Source organism: Fukomys damarensis, unplaced genomic scaffold (assembly GCF_012274545.1).
Source record: "Fukomys damarensis isolate Sample0158 unplaced genomic scaffold, DMR_v1.0_HiC HiC_scaffold_40, whole genome shotgun sequence".
Taxonomy (NCBI): Eukaryota; Metazoa; Chordata; class Mammalia; order Rodentia; family Bathyergidae; genus Fukomys; species Fukomys damarensis.
Genome location: NW_022900952.1, coordinates 31,406 through 48,830, shown reverse-complemented (window position 1 = coordinate 48,830; position 17,425 = coordinate 31,406). Strand labels below are relative to the sequence as shown.

The following is a 17,425-nucleotide window of genomic DNA, read 5'->3' as shown; positions in this document are numbered from 1 at the left end:
ATAAAGAGACTAATAATAGCAGTGTGTAATGCATTGATAGCAGCAACAGCTTTTCCAGGTTCTGCAGTCATCTGAACAAAATTATAGACATTCAACACATTCCATTAAAAACAAAACAAAAAGAAACAAAGAAAAAAATAATATTCAGAAAACAGCAAAGTTCTGTTGCTGTTGTGGTACCCAGCACCATTTTCTTTTTATGAGCATCTTAATCATCATCTAGAAAGAGAACATTCTAGAGTAATAACATTAAATGTAGCTCTGATAAAGCACGGTCCCTACTATGTATCATAAAGCAGGTACTAGATATTTTACATTCATAGAGGTATGATACAGTTCCATCCTACATCAATAATACTAGAATCAGTTTTAGTTTGAAATTTACTTTGTCTGGCAGTAAGATTGCTGCCCCTGCTTTTGTTTTTTTTTTTTAATCAGGGCTCCTGTCACATGGAGAATTGTTTTCTATCTTTTCACTTTCAGTCTGTGGGCTTCTTTTGGTACTAGGTATGTTTCTCTTATACAACATATTGTTGGATTTTGCCTCTTATTCCATTTTGCCAGTCTGTTTCTCTTGATTGGTGAGTTGAGCCCATTGGCATTGATGGTTATAACTGATATGTACTGACTTATTATTGACATGTTATTGGCCTTTTGTTGACTCTTTTTACTTTTCCACCTTCTCCTTTTAATTTCTTGCCTTGCCTGTTTGATTTGCTGTGTTGGGCCTCATGGTGTTGTTGCCTTCATTGTCTTTTTCTAGGATCTTGTTTAGAATTGCTTGTAGTGCTGGTTTGGTATTCATGTAGTTTCTCAGGTGTTTGTCGTGGAAGTGTCTTATTTCCCCCTCCATTTTGAAAGAGAGTTTTGCTGGATACATCAGTCTAGGTTGGAGGTTGTTCTCTTTTAGTACTTGAAATATCTCATCCCAGGCTCTCCTTGCCCCAAGGGTTTGTGTTGAAAAGTCTGCTTTGATTCTGATGGGCTTTCCTTTATATGTGATTTGTTTCTTTTCTCTTACTGCTTGTAGTATTTTGTTCTTCTGATGGATTTCTGGGATCTTTGTTATTATATGCCTAGGTGTAGATTTTTTTTTTTTTTTGATTGTAGCTAGTTGGGGTCCTATATGCCTCAGTTATCTGAATGTCAAATTCTTCCCCTCTAAAAAATTTTTTTTTTTTTGATTGTAGCTAGTTGGGGTCCTATATGCCTCAGTTATCAGAATGTCAAATTCTTCCCCTCTGTTTGGGAAGTTTTCTGTCATTAATTCTGTAAACAGCTTTTTTAGGTCATTTGTATTTTCTCCTGCCACTTCATGTATTCCTATCAGTCTTATGTCATTCTTCTTTGCATCATCTAGGAGTTGTTGGATCAATTTCTCATGATCTCTTACTGTTTTTAAGAGACCTCTCTTTTCATGGTCACTGACTGCAATCTTATCTTCTATATCTGAGAGCCTATCTTCGCATTCTTTTATTCTGTTGCATACACTTTCTATGGAGTGTTTAATCTCCTGGATATCTGTTTGAATCTCGTTTATGGATTCCATTTCTTTCCTATGTTGGACGTTTATTTTTTTCTATTTCTTTCTTATGCTGGGCCTTCATGGCTTCTATCATGGTCCTGAGCTCATCTATTTTTTTGTCAGTTTCTGCTCTACAGTCTCGAATCACGACTTCCATTTTGCTCACTATATCCATGGTTATCTGGGAAATTATTTCTGCTTTGAATTTTTCTAGAGCCTGACTGATCTGTGTTGTTACTTCCTGTGCTTTGAGTTCAGGGTGTCCTGGTGGTTCACTATCGGCCTTTTCATCCTCATTTGCCCTACTGTTTGCCATTGGTGAACTGGAAGTCTGTCCTTGTGTTACCTTTTTTTTTTCTTCCATTTTCCGTTCCCCTTCCTCTTCCTCTTCTTCCTCATATTTTTCTTTTCTTCTTTCCTTTTGGAATGGAAATATCAATTCATTGTCCTTTTGAAGTAGTTAACTAGTTTTGATTTCTCAGGTTCACATCTGGAAGAGGATTTATGACAGGATGAATATGTTGAAATCTTTACCCATGCCTGATTTCAGTGAAGTGGACTTAGACTTTTGAGTTGATGCTGGAATGAATTAAGATTCTGGGGACTAATAGAATAAAATTAATATATTTTATACATAAAAAGGATATTAATTGGGAGATCCAGAATGTTATAATTTGAATGTATCCTTAAAATTACTGTGTAACCTTCAAATAGAATGGTGTTCAGAGGGATTAACTTTAAGAAATGATTAACTAATGGGATTTAATTAATGGTGATGTTATAGTGGGATCACTATAAAAGCAAGTTGGCTCTTCTTTTGTTCCCCTTCCTCTCCCCTCAGTTTCTTACCCTCCCAACTTCTGCCATGGGTTAAAGAAATTGAGCCTTGCCAGATGCAGTTGCTGTAGTCTTGGGTTTTCCACCTTATATAATTTTGAGAAATAATATCCTTGTTATTATAAACTTACTGAGCCTCTGTCGTTCTGCTAGAATAGCATAAAGCAAAGGCTTCATCTGAACAAATCAAATAAATAGAAGAAAAAAAAACAAATGATCTCTACAAAAAAGTAGTTCTGTCAGAAGGCTACCTTTTAACTCAAATTCACAACTTTTCCCAGTTTCCAGGCTTTGATTTGTGGGCAGATATTTGAACTTGGTAGTTCTTATAACTGCAGCTCTCAGATAGCTGTCTTGCAAGACATTTATGATCTCTTAAGAACCAAGCCCACAACCCTTGTTTAGAATCGTAGACTCAGGTTCTGGCACGTTTTTAAAAGTGAGGGTGCCACACTTGAAGTAAAGAATCACTTGTCTTAGTTATGTTTCTCTCCTTGCTGAGACAAAATATCTGATTCCCACAGTTAAAGGAGGAAAGGTTTATTTGGCTTACAGTTTTAGAAGATTCAGACCAAAACTAGCTGGCTCCAAGGCAGGGTGTAGAGGAGAGATGTTCATGACAGGCAGAAGGTAGCAAAGCAGGCAAGCAAAGAGCAAGACAAGCCTATTTCTGTCCTTATATTGTATCCACACTAATGTGATTAGGTTCATGACAAACCCATAAGTGGACTTTTTTTTTAGTAATCGCCCACTTTTTATCCTAGCATTGCACCGTACACTATCATTTCAGCCACCTATGAAAAATTCCCCACCTATAACTGATGAGGCTTTGTGGGGGAGACATCTAGACACACAAGCCACACCACTATTTTTAAAATCAGACATTTATCTGGGGATGTTTTTAGGAATGGGTAGTAATGATGGATTTAAGATTAAATTTGATCAGACCAAATTTATTGATTTGGCTAAGCAAAGATTATAGATTCATTGTTAAAGCATGAAGGATTAGAATCAGCTCTTGCATTTTGTCTTACCGGTTGTCTGAAACATGGTTAAGTTTGGCCTACCTTAAGTAAAGTCAAAATGCCAGACGAACAGTAATGTGCTGTAGAAGAAAAGTTTCCAATATTTAAGGAAGCAAAACACTTACTTAACTGGAATCATAAAAGAAGAACTAGAACTGCAAACAGTTTCCTAACTAGAGCTAGTGTTGAATCAGGGTAAGAGCCCTTTCTGAACTACAACATATCTATACTGCTAATTTTTCTCCCAGTTTTTCTCAAAAGGACCTACTGCTTTTTAGCAGATTGACAGCATTAGGGAAAAAGAAAAAAAATCATGCTTAAGGAATTTATTGGATCTTTTTTTTTTTTTTCTTTAGTAACAGCAATCCCTAAAGAACACTGTGGTATACCATTGAAATGCTCATAGAAGTCATGAGACCAATGCAGAGTTAAGATCCATCTCGATATGTGTCTAGTGGGTCACTGAACCTGTTTTGCAGTTATTTCTCTAGTTCTAGATACAGAATTAGAATAATTTTAGCAACAGACAAAACTTTCCCATTTGCTCTTGCCTTTTGGAGTAGAATAATTTTGGTTGGAAAGGCAAAGTGTGATCTATTAAAACATCTAGAAAATATAACTTCAAGCACGTCTTCTTTCCTGGAGAGTAGTAAAAATGAGTGTCACCACATGATACTTGAAGGTAGGGATTTTTTTTTTTTTTTTTTTTTTTTTTGCAAAGGCTGGTCTCAAACTCACAACAATCCTCCTGCCACAGCCTCCGGAGTGCTGGAATTAAAGACGTGAACCACCAAGCCCAGCTCAAAGGTAGTGATTTCAATACTATGTACAAAAGAGAGTTGGATTCCAGAGAATGACAGTAGATTTTTGTAATCTTGACCAAATGGTGACTCCAATTTCATTGCACTACCAGATGTAGTTTGATTGCTTTGAGTAAGTCGATGCATAACTTGGTAGTTATTATGCCGTTCTGTAAAATGTTTTTTGCCACATGCTTTTTCTTTCTTATAAATGTGCTCAAAGCTCTATCAATAATCAGCCTCTATCTGTAATTTAGTTCTTAGGAATCTTAATGCTTTTCTCTTCCTCAAGATGACACGGTTTGTTGTGTTGATGACAATCTGTTGATTGAACCTGGTGAATAAGAAGTAGCAACTACTACATACTTACTTTTTTAACCTTTATTTTACTGTATTATATTGTATTTTAATCTTGATCCAGGGGAATTATATATTCAGAAATAATATTAATAGCATTTTTGTTAAACTCATTTCCTGTTTTTCAGGATGAGTTCAGAGCTGTAATGTACCTTACAAAATCATTTGTTTTAGCTGTGCCCTAAGTTTCATTCACAGAAACTAAACAATGATGGCAAATTATAAGAAAATTATCATTGTTTGTGAGAATTCATCGTATTGTTACCGGTATGTGTGTAGAAAAGATATAATTTATTAGCAACATTTGTGTTAATACAAATGAAGGACTACTACTTCCAAATGGAACAGATAAATACTGTTTTTCTTTTATGCTATGGTTAAATTAATTTTGCTTTGTATGTTTAATGACTAATTCTCTAAAGGTGTCAGATTTATAATTTATTATATAAATAACATCCTCCCTGAATACTGTCTTTCTAGAATCATAATAATTTCAACTTGAAACGCTTTATTTAAAAGATGAATCAGTTTACTCTTAGAATGACTCTCCCATCTGAGTACTAACTAGGCCCAACACTTCTTAGCTTCTAGGATTGTATGAAGTTGGGCATGTTCAGAGTGGTATGGCTATAGAACTAAAGTTTCTTCTGATTTGCCAATTAGAAGAAAAATTGACTGTATTTTATATGTGTATTGTAGATTAAAATCATTTTATATTCAAATATCAGTTATCTTGTTTGAATTCTTTAATATTGTATTTGTTAGACCTGTAATACATGAAACACTGACAAAAATTGCTATATGATGAGACTTATAAATTTAGATTTTAAAATTATCTTTAATTGGTATGTTTTTAAATTTATATAGTAATTGTTTTAAGATATAATTGTCTGAATTTTCCTCCGCAATAGATACTGTCTTCTGAAAATTCTAAAGCATTGTCAGACATTGAGAGAAGCTGTTATAGCAGCAGGAAAAGATGTTATATGGCATGGACGAACAAACAGTGAACCTGCTCATTACTGTAGTATCTGTGAGGTATCTGCTTACAGATATTTGTTTTTGTTTCAGAATATTCCCTCTCACCCTCCCTCCCTGTCAAAATATAAATTTACATAGACTTTTACATAATCCCTTTTACTGAAATCAACTATTATGTTGAATTCTCATGTGAAGGTAAAATATTTCACTATCTATAACTATATATATTTACCTAGGAGTATATTTCACAGAAACATCCATGAAGTAGGTCTCTACTATGGTAATACTTTTAGATTTTGTAGTAGAAACAGCCTTAAAAGATCGATGCAACCAAACTGGATTTAAGTTCACCTAAATCCCGGCAGATTAGTATAAGATCCTTTGTAGAAAATTCATTTTATAATATACTAGGTGAGCATTTTTAATATAAAATCAGAAATACTGCAAAGTCTGGAATTTTTTGAATTTGGAAAGATGCCACAAGTGGGTCCTGACGTCATGCGATTGATCTTTGAAACAAGGATACACTAGAAAAACTGTATAAAATTGTATTCTGGCTATGTGCATAACACATATCTGAAATATAAATGAATTTTGGGTTTAGACCTGGGTGCCCTCCAAGATAATTTTACATTTATGCAAATACTCCAAAATCTGAAACACCTCTTGTTTTATTTCTAATATTGTCATAAGAGCGTATAGATAGCATTTGAATCTCTCTGAAGATTGTATTTAATCGCAAAAAGAAAAGTGATTAAAATGGATTTGGAACATCAATAGACTTTGGAGCATTGTTTGGATGGATAAAGAGGGTATTTAGATGTATTTAGAAGCTGTTGGATTGGTTCTAAGAGGCCTTTGTTATTGGAGGACCTAGATTAGATCCTGTCTTTAAGAATATATAACAAATCCCTGCCGTGGCTGGCCACCAACCCTCAATCCACGCCAGCACCTTCTCCCCCAACCACCCATCCCCCACAAGTTCTCTAGCTCTGCCTGGCAGCCTGCCCACTCCACTCCCACCCCCACCCCTCCTTTCCAGGTCCTATTCTGATCCCCCAGGCAGAGATACATAAGAGATCTGACCAGCATTGACATTTTACTTATTTTTTTCTTCTTGAACCTAGGGCCTTCACACTGAGCTACATCCCCATTCCTTTAAAAAAAAATTTTTTTTATGTCAGGTTTCTCCAAGTCTCCAAATTGCTCAGACTGTTCTTGAACTTGGAGTCCTCCTGTCTCAGTGAGAATTACAGGTGTGGTCAGCATGACTGCCGCTGCTTTTTAGGGAATGTGGTGTGTAAACAGGCAATGTAGACATGTCCATGGTTTAGTACATGTGTTGCTCTTTTAAAAATTTTTATGGTATTGATTTTACTGTTTTTAATTTAAACCTGATGACTTACTTGCACAGTTACCCTCTTCCATTAGAGGGATGCAAAGTATGATTTTCTCTCTTAGGGGTGTGAAAATTAAGTATACAAAATGGAGTCATGCCTGTCACACACTCCGATGAGTTGAGGAAATACTGTTGGCTTGCTCCGGAATTCTTTCACTAAAGGAAACTAAAGGAAACAGCCCATGCTATCTTATTTGTTGTTTTGTTTTATGTTTTTCCAATACTGGGGATTGAACCCAAGACCTTTGTACTGTGCAGCATCCCTAGCCCTTTTTTATTTTACAATAAGGTCTTGCTAAATTATTTGTGCTTGGCCTGAACTTTAATTTTTCTTTTTCATTGTCCCAGGTTACTGAGGTTACAGGCTTTTGCCCCTACCCTGAGCTCTAGTTTATCTCTAAGCTATTTTTACTTAGCAACTGCCAGTTAGAACCTTAACAGTAATTTTACATAGTAACTGCCATGGCTGAGTTAGCCATCTTTTAGAAGCACTAATTATGCTAAAGAACTTTCCTTTTCTGCTCTTGGGGTAGGGATCAAACCAGTGCTCTACCACTAGATTATATCCCCAGCCCTTTTTAGTCTTTATTTTAAGGCAATGCTAAGTGTTCTAGGCAGACTCAGAATCTCAGTTCTTCTGTCTCAGCCCCACTCAGTGCTAGGATTACAAGTCTGGTTGCCAATGAACTTTTGTTAAAATAACTTGTAGATTTTTCCTTCCTAATAAGCCCCTACGCTTTCCTTTATTCTGTGACTTTCCCACCATAGACTGTAGGTATGACCAGGATCCTTTAATCCCCCAGTAAAAATTATTTTGTTAAAATAAAAGAATATATAAGAAAATCTTAAATTTCAACAAGTAAAATCCAAGATTGTTTATCAAATAAGGAATGACGACAAGTTGGAGATCCCAGATTTTAAAATTCAGGCCAATGAAGTATTGTTTCAGTCTACTGATAAAAATGGAAAACCTTACAAACTTTAGAATTGAAACAGAGAAATTAAAAAATGATGAAGTAATTAGTTATTATTGGAGAAATCAAATAGAAGTCCAAGGACCTCTACATGGAGAAATGAAGGCTTAACCTAAACCTTAAAATTCAGTTATTCTGAGTAAACTAGTTAAAACATAACTATTTTTACCTTGTACAGAAGAAAGTATTTTATTATGAGATCAAATAGATTCTAGTTAAAAAAAATAGATACTACTTAGTGTTGTCCTTCAAAACAATATGTATATATGTATCTTCCCACCATTTGAAAACAAACATTAAAATATCCCATAATATTTTCCTGCCTGAGCCTTTGAAACTCATTAGTCTTTCTGTGTAGTATATATATTATCTGTTATTTTGCTAATGCTTCTGAATTTAATTTTCATTTTAAGGCTGAGAACTAAACAGTACTGTTTCTTGGTCTTAAATCAGATTATATTCATTGAAGTTTTTTGTTGTTTTAGCTCTGACTAAATATTAACATCATGAAATGTTCATAAAATTTAATAAAATACAGTATCTTGATAGAGGTCAGGATATGGGAAAAGACAATTATAATGCTGTATGAATACTATCATAGAAAAATTAAAAGTAAATAATGAACACTAATCTGATTATGCTGTAGTATTTGGAATAATATAAAAATAGACATCAAATTTTGAATTAAACTTTTGCTAATCATGGTGATAAGTATTTAATTCCCTTAAAGTCAGCTTCTAAATATGTAATACTACCTTTACTTTTTAATGTGCTCTAAAATAAATATGTCTGCACATACAGCAATAGTTTTAAAATTATATGCATTTAATCAAAAGCACTGCCTATGATTTCAAGTAAAATAGCACTCCCTGGTTATACTAAATTGGCATAAAATTAACTACTGAGGTGCCTCAGCATTCATGTTAATTGGTTGTGAGAGGTTCAAGGAGTTCCAAAAGGAGGAGTACCACATTGTTTTGGCTGAGAAGGGTAGTGAATGAGGAGGCCACTGACACTGACATGTTCTAGCTGGAATGATGATCATGAAACAAAATTTTCTACTCAAAATGTGCAGAGTGCCAAATTTGAGGAATTTCAAAATAGTCAAGTACTGACACATGGCTCTATCTTTATTGATTACTTTTTTCTCTTCTATTAAAATAGGTGGAGGTATTTAATCTTCTTTTTGTCACTAATGAAAGCAGTTCTCAAAAGACATACATAGTATATTGCCAGGACTGTGCACAAAAAACAAGTGAAAATTTGGAAAATTTTGTGGTGCTAGAACAATACAAAATGGATGACCTGATGCAAGTCTATGACCAGTTTACATTAGTAAGTGAATTCAGCATGTTGGTAGTTAGCTGGGTTGTAAAGTGGTAATGTTTGTTTTTGGCTACTTGATAAATAGAACTTAATTACATATTTGAACATTGTATTTGCTTCAATAGATGGCATAAGAAAAAAACATTCATGTTCTTACTCATACTAAATTTGAAGTTGTTAATTATTACCATTTTTCCTACCGAATGAGAAAGTCTTAATAAGTAGTCACAGTAATTACATTTTAAGGGCCAGGATTTAGCTCAGTGGCACTGAACCTGCGTGGCAAGTGCAAGGTCCTGAACTTTTCCCTAATACCCCCCCCAAAAAATTAAATTTTAAAGTCTCTGTAAAATTTTACAATATTATAGTAATCTTTTTGTTATTTAGCCTGGGTGATGACATTTATCAGTAAGATTAAGATTATTTTGTTCTCTTGTAGTAGTTCCATGGATAGAAATAAATGTATTTCTGTTTTGCAATATCCTTGTATTTTCCAAGTGTATTTATTTAAAGTGTAATCCCTCCTATAAGTATTAATGAAATGGAACTATCTGAAGGAGCTTGACTAAATGGTAAAAAATTTATATGAGAACATTTCAATCTCATAAATGGCGGCTTTTTTTTTAACTTCAAAGAAAAGTTGTTTAGGATAGCATTTGCTTTTGGCTTTCACTGTTTTATAAATAGAAACAGGTAGTAATTTATAAGTTGTTAGTATTATTCCAGGACCCTTTGCTTTGATTTGAAATTTAGTTCCTAATGATTACTATCAAATGGTTCTTTTAAGTGAAAAAGAAAGTATATGTAGAATATGTAATGTTTTCTTGATTGCTACTGAAATACTGAGTTTTTCAGTTATTTTTCTCACTAGACTTTTCTTTTAGTATTCAGAAAAATTGTCATCCCCCCTAATTAGCATGCTAAGGCAGAAGGTTGCAAATTTTAGGACAGGCTGGGAAGTTAATGAAATCCTGTCACAAAATAAAATCTAAAAAGGTGTAGGTTTCTAATTCATTGAATTTTGATCTAGCTTGAGCAAGGCTGTGGGCTGATTTCCCACTGTCCCCCTGCCGAACTCAACATAGTATTATTCCGAAATTTGTGACTAATCTTGAAGTGGTAAGATAATGATACAGGAGTTTCAGGAAACTGGTTCTAGTTAGTACGAGTAGTCTGTTGAGATTTGAAGTTTATTTTCAAATTCTCATAAAATGTGTACTTGTTGTTTGTAACCATGTGCCATAAAACATTCTTTAGGCTTTATATAACAATATAATTTACATTCTTTATTTTTAATTTTAGGCTCCTTCACCATCATCTTCCTCTTCTTAATACTGTTCCATGAACCTTTCTGCTCTTCAGGAAATATCTGTACAACTGATTTTGTAGCTATTTCATAAAACTGCTGGCACAATACTATGCCTATGCAAACTTCCAAGAAGAGAGAGAAGATCAGGTAACTGGACAGAGAGAGCATTTCCTCTATTCTAGTGTTTAAAAAGCTCACCTGGCTGTGTTGTAGAAAAAATAATAATTATGTTATTATTATAATATTATGTTTTGTGTACACCTGACAAATGTCATTGTTTGCATAGACTCCTGACTTAAAGATAGTCCTTTTTTTTATGTTTCTGAATTTACAGGCCAGTGGATTAATTTTCATCTGTATTTTACCTTGTAGAGTTGTCTTGGGAAAAGGTACTGCCTAACTGGTCATTTCTTTGTAAGAATAGATTTCAGTCTTTAAAAATTTTTTTTTCCTGACCAAGTTTTATTTGAAAGATGAGGTAAGACAGTTTTTCACTCATGTTTTTCTGTATTGTTCTGAGGCCATGATAATTATGCTTTTGTGGTTCTAAAATAAAATGAATAAAAAGAATAGCCAAGATGCAAAAAAGGATTACACATAAAGCATAAACTTCAGATTTATGATTTTTGTTTATAATCTTGATACAGATTTAAGCTATTTGTAAGTACATATTTATTGCTTGAAAATATTTCTGAATGAAACATTGTTTTTCCCAGACTTACTTGCCATTAAATACTAAGGAGTTCTGTAATTTTAAACACTACTCCTTTTACATTTTCTATGTGTAAATAAGCCTGTTTAGAAATGTACAGAAACTTTTATTAAAACTTTGTTTAAAGGGTTTTCCACTGCTTGAGTTTAAGAAAAAAACTTGTGTAAAGACTGTTTTTGTTTTTTGCAAATCTAATGAATATATGTATATTCTGTGTATACACACCTATGTATAATATATAGAAATCTTAGTCTATAATTGTATAAGGAAAACACAAAAATTTTACACTTATCATAGTTTTTGAGGTGCCTACTATAAAATATTGCTTACAAAAAAAGTATACTTATTTTTCAAGTAAATGGGGTGATTTATCAAGTTTTGGTGTGATTTATTAAGTTGCCCATTACTGCAATGATAGCTAATAAATATTTGCTAGCAAAATATGGAGTAAAGTTAGAGTTTTAAAGGGAACATTTTATAAATCTGATAAATCTTGTTGTCATTTTTGGTTATTTTATGAACAAGAGAATCAGAATGGTAATTTGTATTTTAGAGAATAGATAGTTAGTGACTTTTTCTTTTTTTTTTAGTTAAATGACTTAGAAATTCCATGCTGTTGTGATTGTACCACTTAGTGGAAGAGGGCTGAGGTGAGATGAAAGTATTAAAATTATTTTCACTAGTGAATTTTAGCAAATTATATGATAACTTTTATTTCATCTGAGTAACTTTTTAACTATATAACCTAATTTTATAATAATGCCTCACTATTCTACCTCTACTTTCTAAAGCATTTGGTCTGTATTCTTATTTTATCATTTGTTCTAAGAGTTTTCCAACAATCTTTATTGAAGAGTTGTAAAGTGCTGTACATTAACTTACATAAATTTCTAAAGAGAATTTATAATCCAATGTGATGAAACGTCTGGAGTGCAATAATGAAGTATCTTTTTAAAAATGATATTGGGATATTTTAGCACCCTAAACTAATGAAATATTTTGCTGTTTAATATTATTTTGAAGTATTAAAATCCTCTGTGGGTATTCATCACCTATGTATAATTTCTTAAAAAACTGCAATTTTTGGTTAAGAAAGAAAAAAATGCTGAATTTTTCTAGATATGTGGAATGTTAATACTCATGATTTTCATGTAAATCTTCTCAAAGATCACAAAGTCAAGAGAAACTTTTATTCAAACAATTTGTTGTTTGTTCTGGTAGCATATGTTTTTAATCCCAGCAGTATGATAGACTGAGACAATACTTGAGACAGGTTTGAGTCTTACCTGAGCAATTTAGTGATTTGGTGATAATGAGACCTTATCTGAAAAGAAAGTACAAATACAAATAAAATACAGGGCTAAGAGATGTAGGTCTGTGGAAAAGACCTGGCTTTGTCCTCAGTACTGCTCGCTTCACCTCAAAAGCAAATCAGTTGTCAGCAGAATTATAGAGAACTACAGCCACATGATTATTGACATGATATCTTGTAACCCACCTATTTTAAAATGAATTTATTACCAAGGTAAATAATTTGAATTTACCCAATTTATTTAAACCTGAAAATGATTTGGCTTTTAAAAATATACTTGGATTATATTAATACTTTTTAGAAATATATCTATATTACTGAAATCTCTTAGTTTATTTTTATCATTTTTATTATTTTTACAAGAGACTTTAGGCCTTAAAAGACATTCTTTTTCTTTTTACTGTTGGATGGGTGAAACTGTTAATATGTTTCAACTAAACAGATTTGTATTATAGCACACATATTATTTTAAAAGAGCCCTAATTGGCAAATTCGCTAAAGCAACAGGTTTTTTTTCTTGAAATAGAAAGTGAGAATTGACCCTAATTCCTCTTTGTTAGCAATTAAATACCGCTTTTTACTGAAGAGTGAGATCCATTTCTTCCATGGTTACATGACTCAACTTGTTTATTCAAGTAGATAATAAAACATTTTAACTTCTGTGTTTTAAAGTTGAAATAAGTCACTTTTCCCAAGTTTACAAGTTTACAGAGTAAAGCCTTCAGTATACTAGCATATGGTCAGATAGGGTTTATGCTCAGACTTGGACTCAACTTAAAGGAGAAGTATTTCTCAGAAATACTTGAGCCTTTTGCTTAGTTTATGTATTTTCATTTGTTCATTTATTAATTTCTTCTAAAACCCAGATATAGTTATGATGCACAGTTGTACCTTGTTTTTCCATACCAGTAAAGATTTTCAATCCACTTTGGAAGAGTCATGAATTTAGCTAAAAAACTGTTACTAAGGTTTGTATTCAAAGATGTATATGTATATTATGTATATGTTGTTCATATTTCACTGAACATTAATGATTGGCATATTTAAAGCATTGGGAGAGTTAATAGATAACAAGGCTAGTATCTAATGACTCCTCAATCATGTCAGACTTTCATGTTGTTAGTAATGGAGCTGCTGACTAGTTTTAAATAAAAGTGTGTCATTAAAATTTGAAAATCTTTTTGTTGAACACACTCCCATTTGTGTGTGCCAGGGACATAATTCAAAGGATATAAGTTCATGTGGGGAAAAAATGGTTTGGGCTTAACTTGTCTATTGTTGAATGGAATAATATAGACAGATTTACAAAACATTGTAAGAATAAAGTCCACAGATCCCATTAGTTGTCTTCCCAGTGGAAAGGAGGGTTTTTGAGAAAACAACAAAAGGCAGAAAAGACAAAGTAGATATTAGAATATAACCAAAAAGTATGTAAGAAGTATATAAGAGAAAATCAGATGGATATATGTGTTTATGATTTAGGATTAAAAATTAATCTAAGTGAGGGCCAGGGATTTAGCTCAATGGTGCTGACACTTGCCTCACAAGCACAAGGTCCTAAGTTTGGTACTGGGGAGTACCAAAAAAAAAAAAAAAGAAAAGAAAAGAAATTAATCTAAGTGAGTAGAGCAACAGACTAAGCATATCTTAGAAAGCCAATATAAAAATGGCATCAGACAATAATTAAAGAAAATTTAAAGAACAGAAAGTAGTACTTTTAAAAAGTGACTATATTGTATTGAATAGATACAAAGTGAAGAGATACTTTTGAGGTAGCACAAGGTTTCTGTGATGTTAAATCAAGTAGTTTTAGTAATGTTGTAAAGCCTTGATTACCTTACCATATTTGAGAAAAATTTTGAATGTATTTGGAATTTTGCAGAATTGGAATATGAGATTATCTTGATATTCTCAGACTACCTACTTTGAGCAACATTTCTTCAGCATTTATGTAGTATATTTTGAATATGATGTTATTTCATCATTCTAAACCATCCAGATGATGATTTACTTTGCAAGCAAATATTTTTATCTTGTTTTTAATATGATCTAACTAACCCTACTTTTTATTGTGTATTTTTTAAAAGCACTATGCTAAGTACCTTCCATCTAATTTGCTGTTCAGTTTTCCAGTGATCTGTAACAGTAGAAAATCATCTTTATATCTTCATCTTATGGATAAAGAATTAAAGGGAAGCTGGGCCTGGTGGTGCAGGCCTGTAATTCCAGCATTTGGGAGGCTGAGGCAGGAGGATCACTATGAGTTCAAGACCAGCTTGGGCTACATAGTGAGTTCTGGGTCAGTCTCAACTACCTATGAGACCCTGTCTCAAAACAAACAAACAGCAAAAATTAAAGGGATAGGGCCAGATATTTATGTCAGTGTTTCCACTGATTGCTTTGCAAGTGCAAGGACCCAAGTTCAATCCCTGGTACCAAAAAAAGAATTAAAGGGATGGAAAACTGAAGTAAAGATTAAAACTTGGGATGACTCCATAGTCAGTGGTATTCCACCTTCTTCAATAGGAAGTTGGAATTGCTAAAACCCTTACAAGGCTAGTTGTGTTTAAATAATTATTTCCATTATGGTAGCTTGGAACTCAATATTCTATTAGGATAACTACATGTATTTTGTTGTAGTTAATTTTTTTTATTTTCATAACCAAGGTCATGGTACAAGCCTTAGTCCTAGCACTCTGGAGACTGAGGCAGAAGAAATGCAAGTTCTAGCCCTCTCTGGGTAACTTAGTGACAGAAGAACCCTCTCTCAAATAAATAAAAGGGGTTGAAGGAGGAATGTAGCTCAGGGTAAAGGCTGTAAATTTAATCCCAAGTACGTAACTGGCATTTACATGCAAAGAAGTAAATAATGCAAAGGTTTTGTTTTGCCTGTTACTTCTTTTCCCACGATAGTGGCATTTTACAAAAATACAGTAAAAAGTTACTTCAATACCAGTGGCATCATCACACGGAATTTTTCTTTGACCTCCAACTCTATTCCTTTCCCCCAATTCCTGATTCAGGTCCTAGATTACATATTAATTTGTTCTGTTTCTATAATTTTGTTATTTCAAGAATGTCTTAAATATTTTCTGTACATTTTTATAGTACATAACATTTATATTCATTGTGTGGATTTAATAGGTATATATAACACTTCCCAGTTCCTTTTTTTCAACTCTAATACCTTTCCTTCCTTTTTTCCACCTCCTGCTCATCCTATTTCTTGATTCCTTTCCCCTTTGAATTATCTTAATGCCATACTTCCTATTATCTACTTTTTTATTTGCTATTTATTTTTACTCTAGGCTTCTCATATAAAAGAAACCATGTGATATTTAAGCAAGTGTTATAAAACATGTAGCCTGTGGGGATAGACTTACTTTTACAAGGTATAGTCCTCTGTAGATGTTTTTGGGCGTATATCATATATTAGTAGTTCTTTTTATCTGTGAGTATAGATGTACTACTACTTACTTTGACATTGCTAAAGCCTTAATGATTGATCCTTGTCCCCAAATGGTTACTTAGAGAGGTTGGTGGTTCCATTAGTTGTGAGATTTCAACCCTCATCAGTAACATTAAGGCCTTTATAAAAATGAGACCTTAAATCCTTAGCTTGTCTCTTCCACTCTCTAAGGACCTAGAAAAAAGGATAACATTATGAAACACACAGTGGGTCCCTACCCGAAAATGAATCTACTAGTGTTTTGATGTGAGACTTCCTTCCTCCAGAACCCTGAAAAATATTTCTGATACTCATAGTATTTTGTTATAGAAGTTCAAATGGACTAAGATACTTACTACTATACATATATATTTGTAGTTTGAAGTGATTGTGAATAAAACTGTACAGATTTTCTGTAGTTATACATTTAATTAATCTGAGTAAATAATCAGGAGGACTATTGCTGAGTTCTGTAGCTATTGAATAATTTAGTTAAAAGATACTGTGAGAGTTTTGTAGTCTATAAAGTTTACATTTACATTCTTACCAGTGGTGGATGTGTGATGCAACTTTTGATATCCTTATATAACTTGGAATTATTATTTTTAATTTTATCCATCATGATAGATGTGTAGTGACAGTTTATGGTAGCTTTAATTAGCAATTCTTTAATGACTAAATGAAATTGAGCATCTTCAATTGCATTTATTCTCCACAAATGCCCTTTTTAGTGAAATATCTGTTTGTATCCTATTTGTTTCTAATTTTATTTTTATTGAGTTTTAAATGTTCTTTGTAAGGGCCAGGGATTAAGCTCAGTGGTTCTGCCACCTTCCTCAAGAACACAAGGACCCAAGTTTGATATCCAGTACCCATATAATTTTTTTAATCTTTGTGTTTTGTGTATTTGGACTGAAGTCAATAAAATGTTTCCTTAGAGTTGGTTCTCAAAAACACATGCTAGTCTATTTTTCTGTTTTTAAAATCACTAAAATTCACATTTATTATCTATTTTGAATTTAGTTTTAAGTTTTGAGCTTTATATCAAGATTTCCTTATTTTTTGGTTTTTCACCAATGGATGCCCAATAGCTCCAGTAGTACTCATTTATACCTTCACTTTAAAAAGAAAAAAAGAGGAGATAATTGTTTTGGGATTTTCTAGTCTGTTCCATACTACTTTATGTCAATGCCATTGATTTTGATTGCTATAATAACATAATAGGTCTTACTAATAAGTTAAGCAATTCATATTTTATAGCATTTCACTGTAAATTTTAGAATAAACTTTTACACAAAAAATGTTATTGGGAATTTAATATTTTGTGTGCTATTTGATTTGTATCTGACAATGTTCCAATATCCATAATACATATAATGCAATAACAGAAAATATATTTTCAGTGTTTATTTTTTATTCA

General features: G+C 32.8%; 1 protein-coding gene across 1 annotated transcript in view; it reads left to right on the top strand.

The window, feature by feature from the left end:
* The window catches only part of LOC104863410 (histone demethylase UTY), a gene marked incomplete at its 5' end in the record, with an annotated part of 86,387 nt that extends 75,278 nt beyond the window's left edge, over positions 1 to 11,109 (top strand). The window contains 3 exons of the mRNA XM_010625783.2: positions 5,456 to 5,582; positions 9,063 to 9,233; positions 10,527 to 11,109. Of these exons, the coding sequence (XP_010624085.1) occupies positions 5,456 to 5,582; positions 9,063 to 9,233; positions 10,527 to 10,556 (328 nt within the window). The remainder of the gene's footprint in view (positions 1 to 5,455; positions 5,583 to 9,062; positions 9,234 to 10,526) is intronic.
* Positions 11,110 to 17,425: the final 6,316 nt, after the last annotated feature.